Source organism: Hipposideros armiger, unplaced genomic scaffold, assembly GCF_001890085.2.
Source record: "Hipposideros armiger isolate ML-2016 unplaced genomic scaffold, ASM189008v1 scaffold_546, whole genome shotgun sequence".
Lineage (NCBI taxonomy): Eukaryota > Metazoa > Chordata > Mammalia > Chiroptera > Hipposideridae > Hipposideros > Hipposideros armiger.
Window position 1 is genome coordinate 317,144 of NW_017731896.1, and position 16,871 is coordinate 334,014.

At 36.9% G+C, this 16,871-nt stretch overlaps 1 protein-coding gene across 1 annotated transcript in view; it reads left to right on the plus strand.

Annotated features, from left to right (window-relative positions):
- Positions 1-16,871, plus strand: part of TMTC1 (transmembrane O-mannosyltransferase targeting cadherins 1) — a 268,764-nt gene that overhangs the window by 238,070 nt on the left and 13,823 nt on the right. The window contains exon 14 of the mRNA XM_019668969.1: positions 16,723-16,825. Within this exon, the coding sequence (XP_019524514.1) occupies positions 16,723-16,825 (103 nt within the window). The remainder of the gene's footprint in view (positions 1-16,722; positions 16,826-16,871) is intronic.

Below are 16,871 nucleotides of genomic sequence, written 5' to 3' on the forward strand. Positions count from 1 at the left end.
TGATTCAGATGTTTAGAGACCTTGAAATTTCTTTACTCCATTCTGCAGTATCTTATTATTAACAAATTTTTTAGAAGGTAAAGATTAAAAAGGTCAATATATACATTTTCCTCAGTTATGTTTAAGAAGTGTCAAATGCCTGATTTAAAATCAAGTATGTGATAAATTTAATTTTTTTGAACCATAATGGCAAGTTGATATAAAGTTATTATTGCATGTCTCATAGTTGAAGTTATGAAGAATTTTTTTAAAGAAAATTGTGATTGTGACCATGATCTTTTCTTTCATACAAAGGTCACATCGTTTACCAGTCTTCCCTACTCTAGATTTGAATGTAAAAGATCTAAGAATGTAATTGAAGGGCTGCAAGTTTCCCTCTTCTGCTCCTTTGGGCAAATGAGTTTAACATCAAAGAGGCAGAGCATCCGTTGGGCACAACACAGGACTGCTTTCCCTCTCTTTCAACATCTTGTCTTCGTGTTTTGAATTCTTTAGTGATAAAAAGAATGCTTCAGACACACGAGCAAGGTACAGAAAAACTACAAAAAACCAAACAAACCCCAAAAAACAAAAAACAAAAACGCACCTAGCTTCCCATTCTTTGGCATCAAATGAACTCATTTCTTGGTGACACAACCTTATTTAACAGCATTCTGCAATTTCAGGCACTGGAGGTGTATGAAAGCAATGTTTACAAACCTTAGTCAAGCTGTGACACACTTGAGAAACTTCCCTCACAGGTCCCCTTTCACTGCCACCTACCTGTGCACATGCATCACCCATGCTTACTGTGGCTGAGGCCAGTCTAATGGTAGGAAACTCTGTACTGCACTGAGCTGAAATCCCGACTCCTATAACTTGCTCCATTTGGGCATGGCCCAAAGGAGAGCTGGTTGAGCACAGTTTATAAGCATAGCTATTTTGTCACTTTCTCTAATCATCTCTTTTCTAACCTAACCCCATTTCTTTCAACTTGTTTCTCTTTTACCCTGATTTCCAAATATGTACTTGACTTCTGGTCATGTTGCTTTGCCTGGCCTCTGGGTTGTCCATTTTCTCTCTGACAATATGGCTCCCAAATTGAACTGGCTTTCCAAACTGTAATACGTAACTTCAGGGTGGAATAGAAATACTTACTTTCTTGTCTTGAAATCCTAAAATGAATAATATTAGTTGTTTAGCATCCACATGATGCTCTGGCTCAGGTTGGAGATACAGTCAAGTGAAATCCCTAAAAAATTGAAAGGTCTATTGCTCCAGTTCTCACTATTTTGCAGGCAAATTTTTATAACCTGGATGAAAGAATTCATCTGTATCTGTATTTAATTTCAATTTCTTTATATCAGCCTGAAATTTCAGGTGTTCTAGGACTTTTTAATCCTTTCTTCTGCAATGCATTGTATTAACTACCCTTTCCAGCTATTTCCATTGGCAAGTCGAGTAAGAATAACTCCTAGTTACTTATTTACATTTTTTATTAAAAAGTGTTGCCAAGATCTGTAGCAGGTAGAAAACCCTACATTGTGTCTATAGAATCCTCTGTCCAGGTTGACCTCTATTTTACCCAAGAAGCTTTAGGTGCAGTTATTCAACTTTTGGTTAATTTATCAAATTATATTATTGTCTGGCTCACCTCTGACAAACTTATTTACAAGGATGTTGTCAGAGACTTGTCAAATACCTCCTGAAAGCCTTCCCCTGATCTCAGGTTGTGATTCTGTCAAAAAAAGGGAATGCGGGTCATTTGGCTTGCGTTGCTCTTACTGTAAGCATGCTGCTGTCTGTGGATACCACTTTCTGTCCTCACTTCCAATCAAGCCATGAGGTTTTTTTGCTTGTTTGTTTTTTTGTTTGTTTGTTTTTTAGCTGAGACATCCTGCCACCTGTTGGCAGCACAGCGGCAGCTCAACTTGGGCTGGACTCGAACAGCTGTTGCTCAGAGCTCAAACCCTTGAGTGAGTTCTTAACCAACTGAGCCACTCGGCTGCTCCTGAAGCCATGAGTTTAATAACCTTTTCTATGATTTGCCTGGGACTAATCTTGTGTTCCTCACTCTATTGGAACCTGAAGGTAGTGAGTAAATCTGGACATGGTAGAGAATCTGAGAAGGGGACATTTGAAAAATAATTAACCTAGTTTGAAAAGACATTATATGGTGGAACATATTAAGGCCCAGAATGGAGCCCAAATTTGAAATTGATAGATAATAGAAGGCAAAGGTTAAGTATCTGAGGAATGGGTTTCAAAACATGTGAGGAAGAGGATCCCGTGGAAATATACAGGGTATTTTGGAGGAGGCTTTAACTGCATTTTGGTGTGAGTCTTGTTTCAGTGAGGAAGTGCGGGAATGGATGAACTCTACTGTGGAAAAATAACCCCTTTGTACTTGTCTGCATGTGCAGACTGAAAGCAAAAGATAAATAGAAAATTAGGAACTCCAGGGCAGGAGCACTTAACAGATTGAAAACACACATAATCACTGATAGCTATGAGGAAGCCAGGCAGAGCAGGATTTTAGGAAAGGAGGAACTGAGATCAGCTTCAGCATTTTGTTTCAATTACACACGTAATATAAAAATATAATGGAAAGTGAGGGAAAAAATCAGAAAAAAGAAACTATACCTTTCAACATAATATAATATCTGGAAATAACAAATACTATCATTTTTTTAAATATCCTGCAGGTCTTTTTAATAGACTTATTTTGTTTTCATACTTATACTCACATATAGTTTGTGTCCCATTCTTTTCATTTGCCATTGAATTATGCAAAATATTGTATGTATTTTCATGGTGCTAAATGGCCTTCATAAATACCATTGTAATGGGTACATACTAGTTTATCAAAATGATGCAGTGTAACTTACATAATATTATCCCAGCTGTTGGTCATTTGGGTTCTGCTGTGTGTGTGTGTGTGTGTGTGTGTGTGTGTGTGTGTGTGTGAACTTTCCCTTTCTTATGGCTTTTTAAAAAATAATATTTTGAATCATTTCCTACTGATAGATTCCTAAAAGTGGAATTCCCATATCAAAAAGTATCAGTATGTTTCATGGACGTACCTTACTGAATTGCTCTTGGAGTACATTACTAAATTGCTTTCCAAACGAGCAGTACCAATATGTTTTCCACCAGCTGTGTGCAACCTTTGCACCTTAAATATTCGTGGAACATTTAAATGGAAAAAGCATATGGACAGATGGTAGTGAGAGAGAGAGAGATCAGGGCTGGAAAGATAGATTTTGGACTTTATAATTGAAACCATAGTATGAATTGGTAATTTTTCTGAGGGAAAAGTGAAGAAGAGTATAGGGGGTAAAAATCCTTAAAGATTTTTTTTTTAGCCTTTTCATTTTATAGATAAAAATGTGAGGTGTACAGAATTCAGTGCTGCTGAATGAAGGTCATACAAATAAATAGTGTCAGGACCAGGACTAGAGCATGGTCCCTCAACACCTCCCCCACTGCTCTTTCACTGTATGATGCTGGGTTCCCATGATTGGACTATGATAAGGGGCCACAGCAAGTGAGGTTGAGTGTGCAAGGGGCCAGAAGGGAGTAAAGAAGTGAGAGAGGAAACCCAGGCGGGTGAGTTGTCATAGAGGTTAGAGACATGAAAGGATCCAGAAGAGAGCTGATACCCCTCTGTGTCTATTGCAGCAAAGAAGAAAACTGAGAACAGAAAATAAACTCTTAGATTCAAAGTCAGGGTGGTCTTTGGCTTGCTCCTCTCTTCTGGTTCTCCATTAGCATTCAGAACTGGCTGTGCTCCAGTTTCGCAGATAGAATCATAAACATTTACAAGCCCACCATCATTTTTAACCGGCTTACTCTGTCCATAGATTATACAGCTTGCATTACATTAGCAGTAATGGAAATAAAATTAACATTGTTTATAACTCTGACCCACTGCAAATTATGCCTAGCCCCAGGTTTATAGCCTATTGAAAAACTCATTTAATTAATTTGATAACACTTAAAATATTTTCTTTCATTTATTTTGGGATTTGACTTCACCTGATACAAGAATGAGAAGAAAATTGGAACAATAAAATATATCTTAGAAGTGTAGTTCAAGAGTAAGAAGTTCAGGGTCCATTTCTCTCCTACACATGCCACCTTTTGGGTAGATTTCGCCATGTATAGCACTGCATGTGTGGCCAACGCAACTTGAACGGGACCCTACCTTAAGAATTCATTGATTTTATTATTCAGCACACATTTATTGAGCATCCAGGTATCACCAAACATTAGAGATTGTTGAAGTAACAAGGTATGGGACTTATTCTCATGGAGCTTAGAGTCCGAAGGGAAGGCTACCCCTAACCAAAGAATTACATTCTTGCACTCGTCCCCTGCAATATCTAACACAATTGTGACAAATGTGCAAAGGAAAAGTACCAGTGAGAATGTTAAGGGGACCTAACCTAATGTGGGAAGGTGTGTATGGGGAGTGGGGGCAGCGGCCAAAGAGTGACATTTAATCTGATAGTTGAAGAATTTACAGATATTAACTAGGTAAAAAAATTAATAGGACAAGTTTTCTGGCCAGAGGGAATAGACAGTGTGAAGGCTCTGAGGTGGAGAACAGTAGAGGTGCCTTCCTCTGATAGAAAGAAAGTCATATGCCTAGAAATGCTGAGAATGAAGATGAAATGGCATGAGAAGGAAGCTGCAATTCTATGCACCCGTGGGTTTTCTCACCTTTCCCAGTCTCCTAATAGTGTTATACCCCTGTGGTGACTTCCTCTTGTCATACTTCCTCGTTAGCTTCTTTTATGAATCTTGGCATTCCCTCTTCAAAGTGGGTCTCTCTTACTGAAATTGTCATGGGGTGGTGTTGATCATAGTCTGCTGGGTGACGAGAAAACTCGGGGATTAGAAATGTCTGACATTTCCTTGGTGAAAGGGATGCCAAGTTAATTGATTCATTTCAGTTGAATATGAAAGAGAATTCGACATCAAATATTGACAGCACGTTTCTCATAAATGTCCATGTTGACTGGGTAATGACTGATGGGTGGAAGAACTGTTTTGTAAAATAAGTAAATAAGTAAACAAACAAACAAACAAACAAACAAATAAATAAATAAAAGCAAAGAAGACGCTGAGAATGCTTTATGCATTTTTCTGTGTGTGCTCACCACCCAGAGACAGTTCTCCTTTCATCACCATATATTTGACTCTCTTTACTCTCTTCTACCAGCCTCCTTCCCCCCTTACCCTCTGGTCACCATTGAAGTGTTGTCTGTGTCTATGAGCTTTTGTTTCTTTGTATTGTTCATTTGTTGCTTTCAGCTTTATGTTTTGAACTGCTGTGTCTTGAAGAGTTTCTCAGAGAAGTCATTGACATGAGTTCAAATATATTTATTGATCCTAAACTTCCTAGGTTTGTAATAGTAAATAAAGTCATTTATTAGTCATAATAAAGTTATGTATCTTCTGAAAGAGGGCAGATCTTTAGTGTAATCTTTCCCATGTTTAATTTTATAGCTACTATTTCTCTATTCTCTTCAAGAATTCAAATCTCCAAGATTTCAGCAACATCTGATAAGGGTATAGCAAGATTGTAACAAATACTTCCTAGTGTTTTTCCTCCATATATTATTGAATAATCAGTGCTATGTGGTTTGCTAGTAAGTATACTGGGACTTGTTCTCAATAGATCTGGATTTAAATAAGCAAAATAAAGTCATTTGGTGGATGAGAAGATACCTTATGTGCTCACATCACCGAGTCCAGTGGAAGTACTTCTAGAGAGCAGTTCAGACACATGATCATAATGTTAGGGCAGAGGATAACTTTCCAACCCCTTCTCTACAGGTCCTTCACCACTTTGGACTATCACACCCTATACTTTCCATACAGAAACTACACCTTGTTACTGGCCACTTATTAAGCCCACTGTTCACAAAGTGTTCGCTGGGGATCCCTGAGGTCCGAGAAGGTCTATGCAGTTTTCATAATAGTACTAACAAGCAATTTGCCTTTTTCATTCCCATTTTCTCATGAGCATACAGTAGTTTTTTAGAAGCTACATGATGTGTGCACAGTTATGAAAAAGCTGTTAAAATATTCTCTTTTCCAACTAAATGTTGCATGAGGTCAGATTTTCTTCATACACTCCAACTAAAAAACATATAAAAACTGATTGAGCACAAGAGCAAATATGAGAATCCAACTGTCTTCTATTAAAGAGATTTGCAAAAATTTAAAATAATGCCACAATTCTAATTTTTTTTGCTTTAGAGAATATATTTTTCATATAAATGTGTCATGTTTGCGTTTATTATCATTTTAAATAAACTAATAAATACTTTAAACATTTCTCAGCTTCATTTCTATTATGGTTAAGTACTTATAGCCCACATAAACAAAGCTTTTTAGAGTCTTCAGTNAGCTATCGTGAGCGGCCGGCAGCCAGCGTGAGCTGCCATGAGCCGCCGTGCGCGGCCATCCAATGGCCGGCAAGCGACTGCCTCACCCGGGAAGAGCACAATGATCACAATACCAACATGGGCCAGTGAAGCGATGTCCTCCACAATTAGACTGAAGAACCAAAGGATAGCAACTTGTCTGTTCCCCTTCCCCGATTCCCCAACGCTGTTCCCCTCCTCTAATTCCCCAATAAAACCTTTAAAAAAATTAAAATAAAAAAATAAATTAGGTTACATGATTTCATTTATCATAAAGAAAATTATATGTGCTTAAGAGAAATATCATTATAGAGCAGATAAAACCTGCTTATGTGGACTAAAGCCTTGTTGGAGTTTTAGTGTAGCTTATTTTCCTGCAGCTTAACTCGCTGTCAAGAGAAAGTGTTACTTGAAATATTACTTTACTCTTTCTTATACCTAATGTAGCTTTCATTCCCTAACCTTTTACTGAAAAACAAGTTTGCTTGTTTGTGTTTGTTTTGTTTTGTTTTTTTCAAAAGAAAAAGCTACTTTTAGGTGAATTATTGAAAATGACCTTGGGGGAACTATTATCCACAACTAATGAAATCAGAGATTCACCGTCATTCATTCATTCACCCATTCATTTGACAAGCATTTATAGAGAATATCCTATGTGCCAGGTACTCCTGTAGGCACTGGGAATATAGCAGCAAACAAGGCAAAAATTCCTGTCCTCATAGAGCTAACATTCTAGTAGGGGGAGACAGGCAATAAATAAATAGGCATATACATATATGCATATATACACACATAAAATATATCAGATGGTAATAAGTGCTATTGAGAAAAAGAGAGAGAAAGAAGGTAGGAGTGTCCGGGGGTGAGGGCTAAAATTTAATTTTAAATTAAGGTGGTTAGGGAAAGCCTCAGTTAATAAGTGATATTTGAGCAGAGACCTGAAGACAAAATAGGGAGTGAGTATGTGCAAAGGTCCGGAGGTGCACGTGTGCTTGCTGTGTTTGGAGAATAGGGAACAGGCAAGTGAGAGAAAAATGGTGGAAGCTGGGGTTCGAGACGTCACAGGCCAGATCATGCAGGGCCTTGAAGGGGGCTGTAGGGTCTTTGGCTTTTATGCCAAATGAGTTAGGGCCCTTGGAGGACTTGGAGCAGAGAAATGCCATGGTATGACATGTTTTTAAAGGATCACTCTTCTTTAGCTAACTTATTTTCAGATTTATATCAGTCTTTACCCTGACAAAATAGAACATGCTGATTAGAATTGAAACAAAGGCCTACTAGGGTTTACTATTCAGAGGAAACTGGTCATTTTCAAAAACACAGCAAAACAAAAAAGGTGATCCACGATACTCTGAAACTATTACTCTTAATCTGATAAAGGAACCTAGATGGTGAATCCAAGTATGACATTTATCAGAAGCTAATAACCAGAGCTCTGATCTTAATGATATTCTAGGCTGTCACATAAGGAGTTTACTTTTAAAATAGTAACATTATAATGTTAAATATTTTAATAGTATATTAAACAGTTACATTTTCAAATGATATACTCAATATGTTTTTAGATGGAGTGCACCTGCATTTAAAGCAATGAGTTCAATTGTTAATTAGAAAAAGGAAAATAAATATACTCAACAATGTCCAAAAAGCCTGTAAATACAGAGAAAATAGTACATTTATTGTTCTCTTTCAGATTAACAAGTGAACACATTACTTTAAATTTAGAGGTGCTTCCCCTTGAAAAGATGTCTGGAAAGTGAAGAAGAATCTATTTGGTGTTTTATTTTAAAGTGTAACAAATACACTGAGAAAAACAATGAGTATATATTGTTTTTCATCTTTCTTGACATCACATATTAGGTTAAACAATATAAAATTGCCATGTTTGTAGTTTAAAGTTGCTTAATATCAGTGAATCATATGATATAATCCAAAATACATGTAAGACCAGGCACATGGCTTGGATGTGTTATTTATTTATTTATTTATTTATTTACTTACTTACTTACTTACTTACTTACTTACTTATTTACTTATTTAAGTGTAGTTGGCATACAGCATTATATTAGTTTTGAGTGTACGATATGCTGATGTGACCTTTATATACCTTACAATGTGATCATCATGTCTAGTAACTATCTGTTACTATGCAAAGTTATCACAATATTATTGACTATGTTCCCCATGAATGTGGTCATTTTGATGTCACCATTAGGATGCAAGATTATCGTTATGAGGCCTTCAAGAACAGTCATTAACTTTCTGTGTCTTGCGTTGCCAGATAGTGTGTGCATCAGGCAGCATTATCCCATTCCTTAGCCTTACTCCTTGCCTGAGCCTGGGTGAAGCTTAGGAAGGACTGAGGGCTGTGGTAAGGGTGAGAGCTGGAATAAGGCTTTGTGAGGAGGTGACACAGAGAGATGGGTAGAAGGGAGTTGTCTCTTGCTCATACTATTTGATAATAAAAGATGATATTTTTTTAAAGTTGTATATAGGATGAAATGGATGGGCTTAGAACGCTACAATACATTGTTTATAATCAAAGATTTGCATCAACTGGGCCATATCATTCAGTACTATTTTCAATACTGCCTTATGACATTAATGCATTTTGTAGAATGGCACTGTCCGATATAACTTTTCTATGGCTGTTCTGTCCAAGGCAGTAGCCACTAGCCAGCCACATGTGACGGTTGAGTATTTGAAATGTGGTAGGTGCAACTGAACTCTTAATTCATCATAATTAATTTAAACTTAAATTGCCACATATAACCAGTGGCTATCATACTAGATAGCACATTTCTAGAAATTGGATAATTCAAATTTCCTACCTAGCATCTATGAATTGGGTACATTGGAATAAAGGCTATAACATGTTTCTTAAAATAAAGCATCCAGCTTAATCAAGAAAAGGACGATTTGAGGGAGAGAAAATAACTCTCTGGCTAAATTTAGTAAGAAAAAAGAGAGAAAGCTGGTGATTAGAGAGAGACGCTGAAGCACCAGGCTAAAGCCTAAATTGAGACAAACCTCTTGGAAGAACAATTTCAAAATCAACTGCAGCAGAAACGTATTTTGAGAACCACAATATTCAGTTGTCTGCGTGTATATGCTCAGCTTAATAAACATCAGAAGACACTTTCAAGATAAATGCTTGAGTTGAAAATAATAATAATTTAACGTAGCAAATCCAGGTTCTCACTTGTTCAGAATTCTGTTTAGCCTCTTATCAGAACCAGGGTTAGTAATGAGAAACATCTTCATTTGTGCATATGCCAGAGCCTGAACAATTTCCTGTTCTGTCATTTCTACTCTCCTTTTCACCAACAGGATAAGTGAATGCTACAAGAACCAGACAGTGTTTCCACAGAGCCTGGCTATTCATTTAATAGTAACAATAATGATAGTGTCAGACTGAGTGCTCACTGTGTGTCAGGTAGTAGCTAAGCTCTGGACACATATTAACTCATTTGCTCTTAGGTGCTATTGCCATATAGTACTTTTACTCCAAGAAATGCTATTTTAAATTGTGATGAAAATTTAAAAAGTAACCGGTTTTCATCCACGTAGAACTGCAGCTGAGAATAAAGTAGAGCAAATTCACATATTTTTGGGATGGAGCTCTCTGACAATCTCATTTCTGAGACTTGGAGGTACACAGATCTGAATGGGGGCAGGCCACATAAGGAAGGTAAGACTTTTAGAAAAGGAGCTGGAGAAAGTTAATAATTGTGACTAATGTGCCAGGGACTGTCTGGGACCAGGTACACACAGTTGTCAGTTGGGGAGGCATTGAACAAACCAGATGAGGAACAACAGAGGATAGAGACAGGCGTTTTTAGCAGGCCAGGAGTGACATACCTGCCTTCCTGCTTTAAAAGTATCCCACAGGTACATATTGTCAGGCACCTTGAGGACCGGATAAATTTTACTCCATGCTCTTATTCTTTTCATTTTATAAAAGCTTATATTTGCATTAATTACTAGCCTATATTAGGCAATGCAAAAGCTGCTTTTCTATTTTAAGTTGCAGATTAAAATAACTCCTACTACTAAGGAGGTATTGTGGATTCCTAAACTATTTATTTTTTAATCATTACTCTTAGAGTTTCAAAAACATTTCCCTACAAACGTNCACCCCAACCTCAGGCCCCTGCAGATTCCCACTCATCCACCAACACAGCCTGTGTCCCCCTCCTTCAGGAAGTCCTCCGCACCATCCTTTCTCCTAGTGACTTTGCTTCCTCCAGTCATTTGAAAGTGTTACATATTACAGCGTATTCTTACCCGCCCACACACACACATGTATGCATGTAGTTTAGCTCCCCAATTAGATTGGACTTTTCCTTGTAAAGAGGGCCTGCTTCCTTCTGTGTTCTAAACATAGTATGTTGCATTTTTTTAGGTGTTTAAATATTTACAGCTTTGGAATACAATTGACACACAATTTGAAAAAAAAAAGACATTTACAAACATAGATAGAAATGTGACAAAAATACCATACATTTTCTTTGTGCCTGGTGAAGCCCCAAGTTAGAATTAATGAAGTAAAAAAAAAAAATTACACTAAATATATCATGGGAAAGTCAAATTTCAAATGATATAATTGTTTTTGAAAATAAACAGTGAGTGGCCTTTAAAATATTATAGTAAAACACATGTAATGGTATTTAGAAAACCTGATTTGATGTGAATCCTTAAAACAGAAGTGGTGGCATATTTGAGGCAGAAATTGTGCATTTTTCTCTGCTTTGTGCACATTTTCAATGTCATCATTCTTATTTATAGCTAACATGACAGTTTAATGATTAATTAGTTAATCATTTAAATATGAATATCTACCTGTATCTTACATATTGTGCTGAAAACAAAAGTATGTTCCAGTTGCTTGACCGGTGGATCAAATAATCATCATAGAGTAGCTAAATTGATGAAGAGTAGGTGAAGGGCCATTGACTCGTAAATGCAGCTAAAATGTGTCAGCACCTTTATGTATGATTTCCATGTATTAAGTAATGTAACCTTCATAACACTCATGTAAGACAGGCATGGCCATTGTCTCCATTTATGGTGAATAAACTGAGACTCAGAGGTTATATAACTTGCTCAAGGTCACACACAGGATAAGAAATGGAGTGAGGATTTGACTCTACATCCCATCTACACTGCATCCCATCTCTGCTGATAAAAATTAAGAAATACTCTTCAGATTTATTTTAGCAGCTTTTTAAGATCAGATAGTTTTTTAACATATGCTCTTTCTTCTAAACCTGAAATAAGGGGAGGGATGGACAGATTCTTGTTACTTTATGGATCTGTTCCATTGAATTCTTGCTGGTGAAAATAGTAAGGAGCATTAAACTACACACACACATACGTATACTTAACTTTGTATATAACTGAACACTTTGTAAAGGCAACACCGGTAGCTTTTAGTTTTATTTAAGGTGACCATTCTTAAAATCAAGACTCAGTGGTGAGCTTGCCTTTGATGCAAAACAGCATGCAAAATATTTAAAATATACCTCACAGATATTACATTTAACGGAATGCATGTTATTCCGGCAAAAAAAAAAAAAAGTATTTGAGGGTTAGTAATTCTCTTCAAACACTGAAGACCTTTCCTATGGCAGAAGAAAAAGAAAAGCTTTCTAATAATTAAAACTATCCTCTAGTCAGATAGATGTCTTTAAACAAGCAATGAGCATCTTGTCACTACACGAGTTTAAACATAGGCTAAATAACTAGCTCAGTGATAATGTGGAAAGGCTACTGCAGCAGGCTTAGGCTATTTAGGAAACTACTCTAAGATTCTGTGATTATAAAAATTTTTTCCTTACAAACTCTATTTATAGTGAAAATGGCCAAAAAGCACCATTTTCTTGCAGATCAAGGCCAGTGAGAAATGATGCACTATAATAGAAATTACCCAGATTCCCTGCAGGCATTTACAGTCTCTTTGAGTCTAAACGTTAGCTCTGCAAGAAAATGACACATTTCAGTTTCCTCCACTTTAAAATCATCAACTTTAAAAAATAATAGAAATAAACGGGAACACCTGTGGACTAGAAGTGGTGTTCATTTTCTTAACCATTTAAATTTTCACATATGAAGAAAATGGTTTCCACAATTCTGTAGTGTTAAAGATGGGTTCTTGTTTCCTGACCTGAAGATATTTCTTATTTATTTAGAGTTATAAAGCAGCCGTGGAACTAAACCCAGATCAAGCACAGGCCTGGATGAATATGGGTGGAATCGAACACATCAAGGTAAGAGAATAATTCACTTCCAATTGAGCTGAGTTTTTCCTTTGTTTTTTTTCTCTTTCTGTTTTCCTTCTCTCTTAAAAGATTGAGAAACTATTACTAATTTCCTCTTTGAATTATTTGAATACCAAACACATAGTTCTTTAAAAGTGAAATTAGCATCATTTATGTTCACTTTGTATGACCTAGACATTTAGTATCAAGAAGTCATTTCAAAATAAATCTAAACAAATATTGTAATAACTATGTATGGTGTCAGATGGTGGCTAGATTTTTGGGGGTGATAGATAGGAGGGGGTTGAGGGACAGGGTGAAAAAAAAANCGTTTGTCCTCCTGGTTGCTGCAACTTGAACAATTAGAAATTTTTCTAAACGTATCAGTTGGTCCTAGAGAGTAACTTACAGTCAAGGTCCATTTTTCAGAAGATCTACTTTTTACTTTCTCTTCCTTGAGGTAAAAAAGCATACCAGGTTGGGTAATTACAGCATGTAAAAAGTGGAGATGCTGACTATGTTTTATCTTTCCCCTAAGGCCCATTTTTAGTTTAGCCCCACTGAAAATGCATTTGAGCCTTGGAAAGGAGCCCGTGGTTGCGTGCTGCCCATTTTTAACTACTGCCCTCAAAGGCTGTTTTCATGCTGAGGCGGTGGCTGGTTGAAGACTGATGTACAGCAGAAAATATTTTTTGTCAGAACCATCCTCTGGGTCCCAAGCATTTTTAATTAAATAGCTATGTCCATTTTCCCTGGATCTCAAAAATCAGTAGAGACTAGGAATAGTCAAGCTTAGGTCAAGACATCTGTCCCGAAGAGGTAAATGAAAGGGTATGCGTGAAATTGAGCTTCGAGGATTAACTACTACTCCTGTTTAAGATAAATGCAGTGCCCTTCCTGAGAAGGTGGGATTTATTTTAACTAAACCTAGAAGGTATTTTTCTCCTGCAGTGGTGGTTTTCTTTCACTTTTTAATAAATGAAGTTAATCATTCCTTGAAATTTACAGTCAAGTGAAAGGAAAAGAGAGACAGATATTGAAGACATTTTTCATAGAGCCAGAATGTTGAGACAGCCCTTGGGGATGACCAAGGGTACAGGGATGTGATTACTTGCTACTGATACGCATGGTCTTTTAAATCACATTACTTCTTTGGACTTTGGAAATTGAATTTCTAATGGAAACTCAGCTCGTAAAGCCAAAAGTAAGAGGTTTAGATGAAAAGGTGATCTCTTTGTCTATTTTGGAGCAGCAAGAAAATAGAAAAAGAGAAGTAAAAGTAAATCAGATAAAACAGTAGTTGCATTTGAAAATAGTTAACTATTGTATTTGACTTCAGGAAGTTGGAATGTGAAGATATCAAGTTTACTCCTTTTCAGGAAAAACACCTTTCAACTCTTCCATAGTTCAGCTATGAGGATGTTTTTAAGATCTCAGGTACCCTCGGGTTTTTTCAAGCACATCTGTATGTTATACAGCCACTGGAGTCGGTGGTCATCAGCATCCTTGAACATTTGATAGGTGTAGAATGTCTATCCAACTCTAAGACTGGGTGTCACTTCTGATTGCCTCCCAAGTCCCTTGTGCTTCTCCTCCCATGACACTGTCACCATACATTGCAATGTCTCCTTTTTGTCTGAATCCTACTCAATTGTCTGTGAGGGCGGGATGTGTCTGTCTCATTCACTCTCCTGTCTCAACTATATACTTGGCACATGGATAATGCTCACAAAATATTTGTTAAGGGGATGGATAGATGAATGGGTGGATATCCAAAAGTGTAATTGTTTCTTTTGATGCCAGACACACCCTTGTTTATTTCCAGAAATACTGCTTTTATTCAGGGCTTACCAGTTCCCTATATGTCCACTGAAAACCTAGGTTCTTCTCTGTCCCCTTGTAGTTATGAGATCTTGTGCAAGTCTCGTAACCAGTTGGTACTCAAGTTTCTTCATTTGTTAAAAATGGTGGTTGATTAGTATCTATTAATGTTCTTTCCAGCTCAAATATTCTTTTATTTCCAGTGCTGAAAATCTCATTCATTGTATTTTTTAGAATTGTTTTTTTTTATTTTATTTTACCATGACTATGTTAGTGTGTTTTAAAAGTGCCATGTAAAGTAGAAAACTTGATCCTATAAAAATATAGATCATGTCAAACACTAAGACTGGGCAGATGGTAACACTGGAAACAAGATTTTCAGGAACTGATAACCCAGTTTGGAATTAGCCAGGGTGTCCTTTCTCTGGTTGCCTCTACGATATTGTTTATTGATTTCTGTATCAGAAAGTTGATTAAGGAAAATTAAAAGAAAAAAATCCGAGTTAGTTAATTATTTCTCCAGGGAGCTACTTAAAGAAGTTTTATGGGAAAGGAACTTGAAACTGTTGGCTGAAATGCCCCTTGGACAGGGTCCTGACGCCTGATGTGGCCGCAGTACCAACTCACCTGAGCTCAGAGCATCTTTACTCACCTCTTAGTACACTGTTCATAAGGATCCAGTGGTCCTCCCGAACTATTTTTTGGTTAGAGTTTGATATAATTGTTCTGTCTATCTCCATTTAACAACACACACACGTGCACTCACAAATTTGCTAGACTTCCAGTCGATGGTATCTTCATAAAGCTTTTCTTCAGTAGATTGAAAAAAGATATTTTGAGATATTCATTTATCTTTATCTTGAGTTTGACAATTTGTTGAATTTGGCAATCAGAAAATGCATATTTTTGGAAACATGGATCTCCATTTTTGCTGGACTATGGATTTATCATTCAAATAAGTGAAATTTGCCAAATTCAAACCACATGTTGTTCCCAAAATATTTAACATGTGAATTGAAAGAGATGGCATTGGTCATTCTACAGAGAGTAAAACCTACTGGACCTTTCTGGGTGAGATCAGATGTAGGCTTCCTGGCTTATTGCTGAGCACTCAGAACATTTTTATTCACAAGCTTCAGGTGTCAGGTCTGGGAAAACTGATGCTGCGAATCCCCTTTTCATTTGTCTGGTTGAATGCTTAACCCTAGTAACTTATGATAAAATGATGGACAATGTCCACACTCTGAGCATATTAAAGAAAAAGTTGCGATGTGTTTTATGCCAAATAATTTCCATTCACCTGGCCTTCACAGCAGTCCTAGGAAACTATAAAATTTACTTGTGAGTAATTGTTAGAACCTGGGTAGCTTTGATTCATTAATTAGGTGTTACTTTCTATATTATAAAGTGTATGTGACATGACAGTCTCAGATGGTTATGAAAAATGTGCCTAAAAGCTAATTCAGATCTATTAAAGTGTGTTAATGTGAATCTTTAGAGGAGCAGAAGAGCAGGGCAATTAGAAAATGATCCATTGAAGTTATGGCAGTTGATCTGGGCCTTACTACAGAGCTAGGAGTTGGAGGTGTGCCTTTGAGGGGACGTATATTCCTGTTGGATGGAAGAACTCAGAGATTGAAAGCACAGGTTGGATGCAGGAAGTGGCAGTTTGGTGGGCTATATAAATATTTCAAGTAAGAAAGGATAAGGCAAAGCTCTCTCATAATCTGCATCAGCCTTGTCCCCTCCCCCCAAAACCTCCCCAACTAAACCACACAGTGTAGGTAAAAAAGAATGCTAGTTCTACAAATGTAGCTGTAAGACAAATATCCCAGGCCTCTGTGTCTCCCAGTCAGATCATCACTTGGGAAGATATTCCTATATAGATGGACCACCCATTTTCATCCAGAGAATTACTGCGTGAAGAGCATCATTCAGACAACCATTTTGAGCTTTTTTCCAACTATAGGGCAAATCCTTCCAGATATCACTTCTTAATAAACATCAGCTGTTTGTCTTAAAGGAACTAAAGGCAGAAAGGAATTGTAGGTATGTGTGCAGTTAACACTGACTTTAATTCAGACAGAGTACCTAGTGTTTGATCTTGGTGCCTATTGCATAGTAGATGCTCAATAAATTATTTTCTGGTTTTCCCATTTCTACTCTTCAGTTTACTGTTAATTGTTAAAACTTTCTCATTTACTTTTCCTTATTCCCTTTTAAAGGAGAGATTTAAGGAAGCTGAGGAAATATACCAGGCTGGAATAAAGAATTGTCCAGACAGCTCAGACTTACATAACAACTATGGAGTCTTCTTAGTTGATACTGGTAAGTGAAATTAAAGAGAACCTGTTCTGTTAAGATTAGATAATTC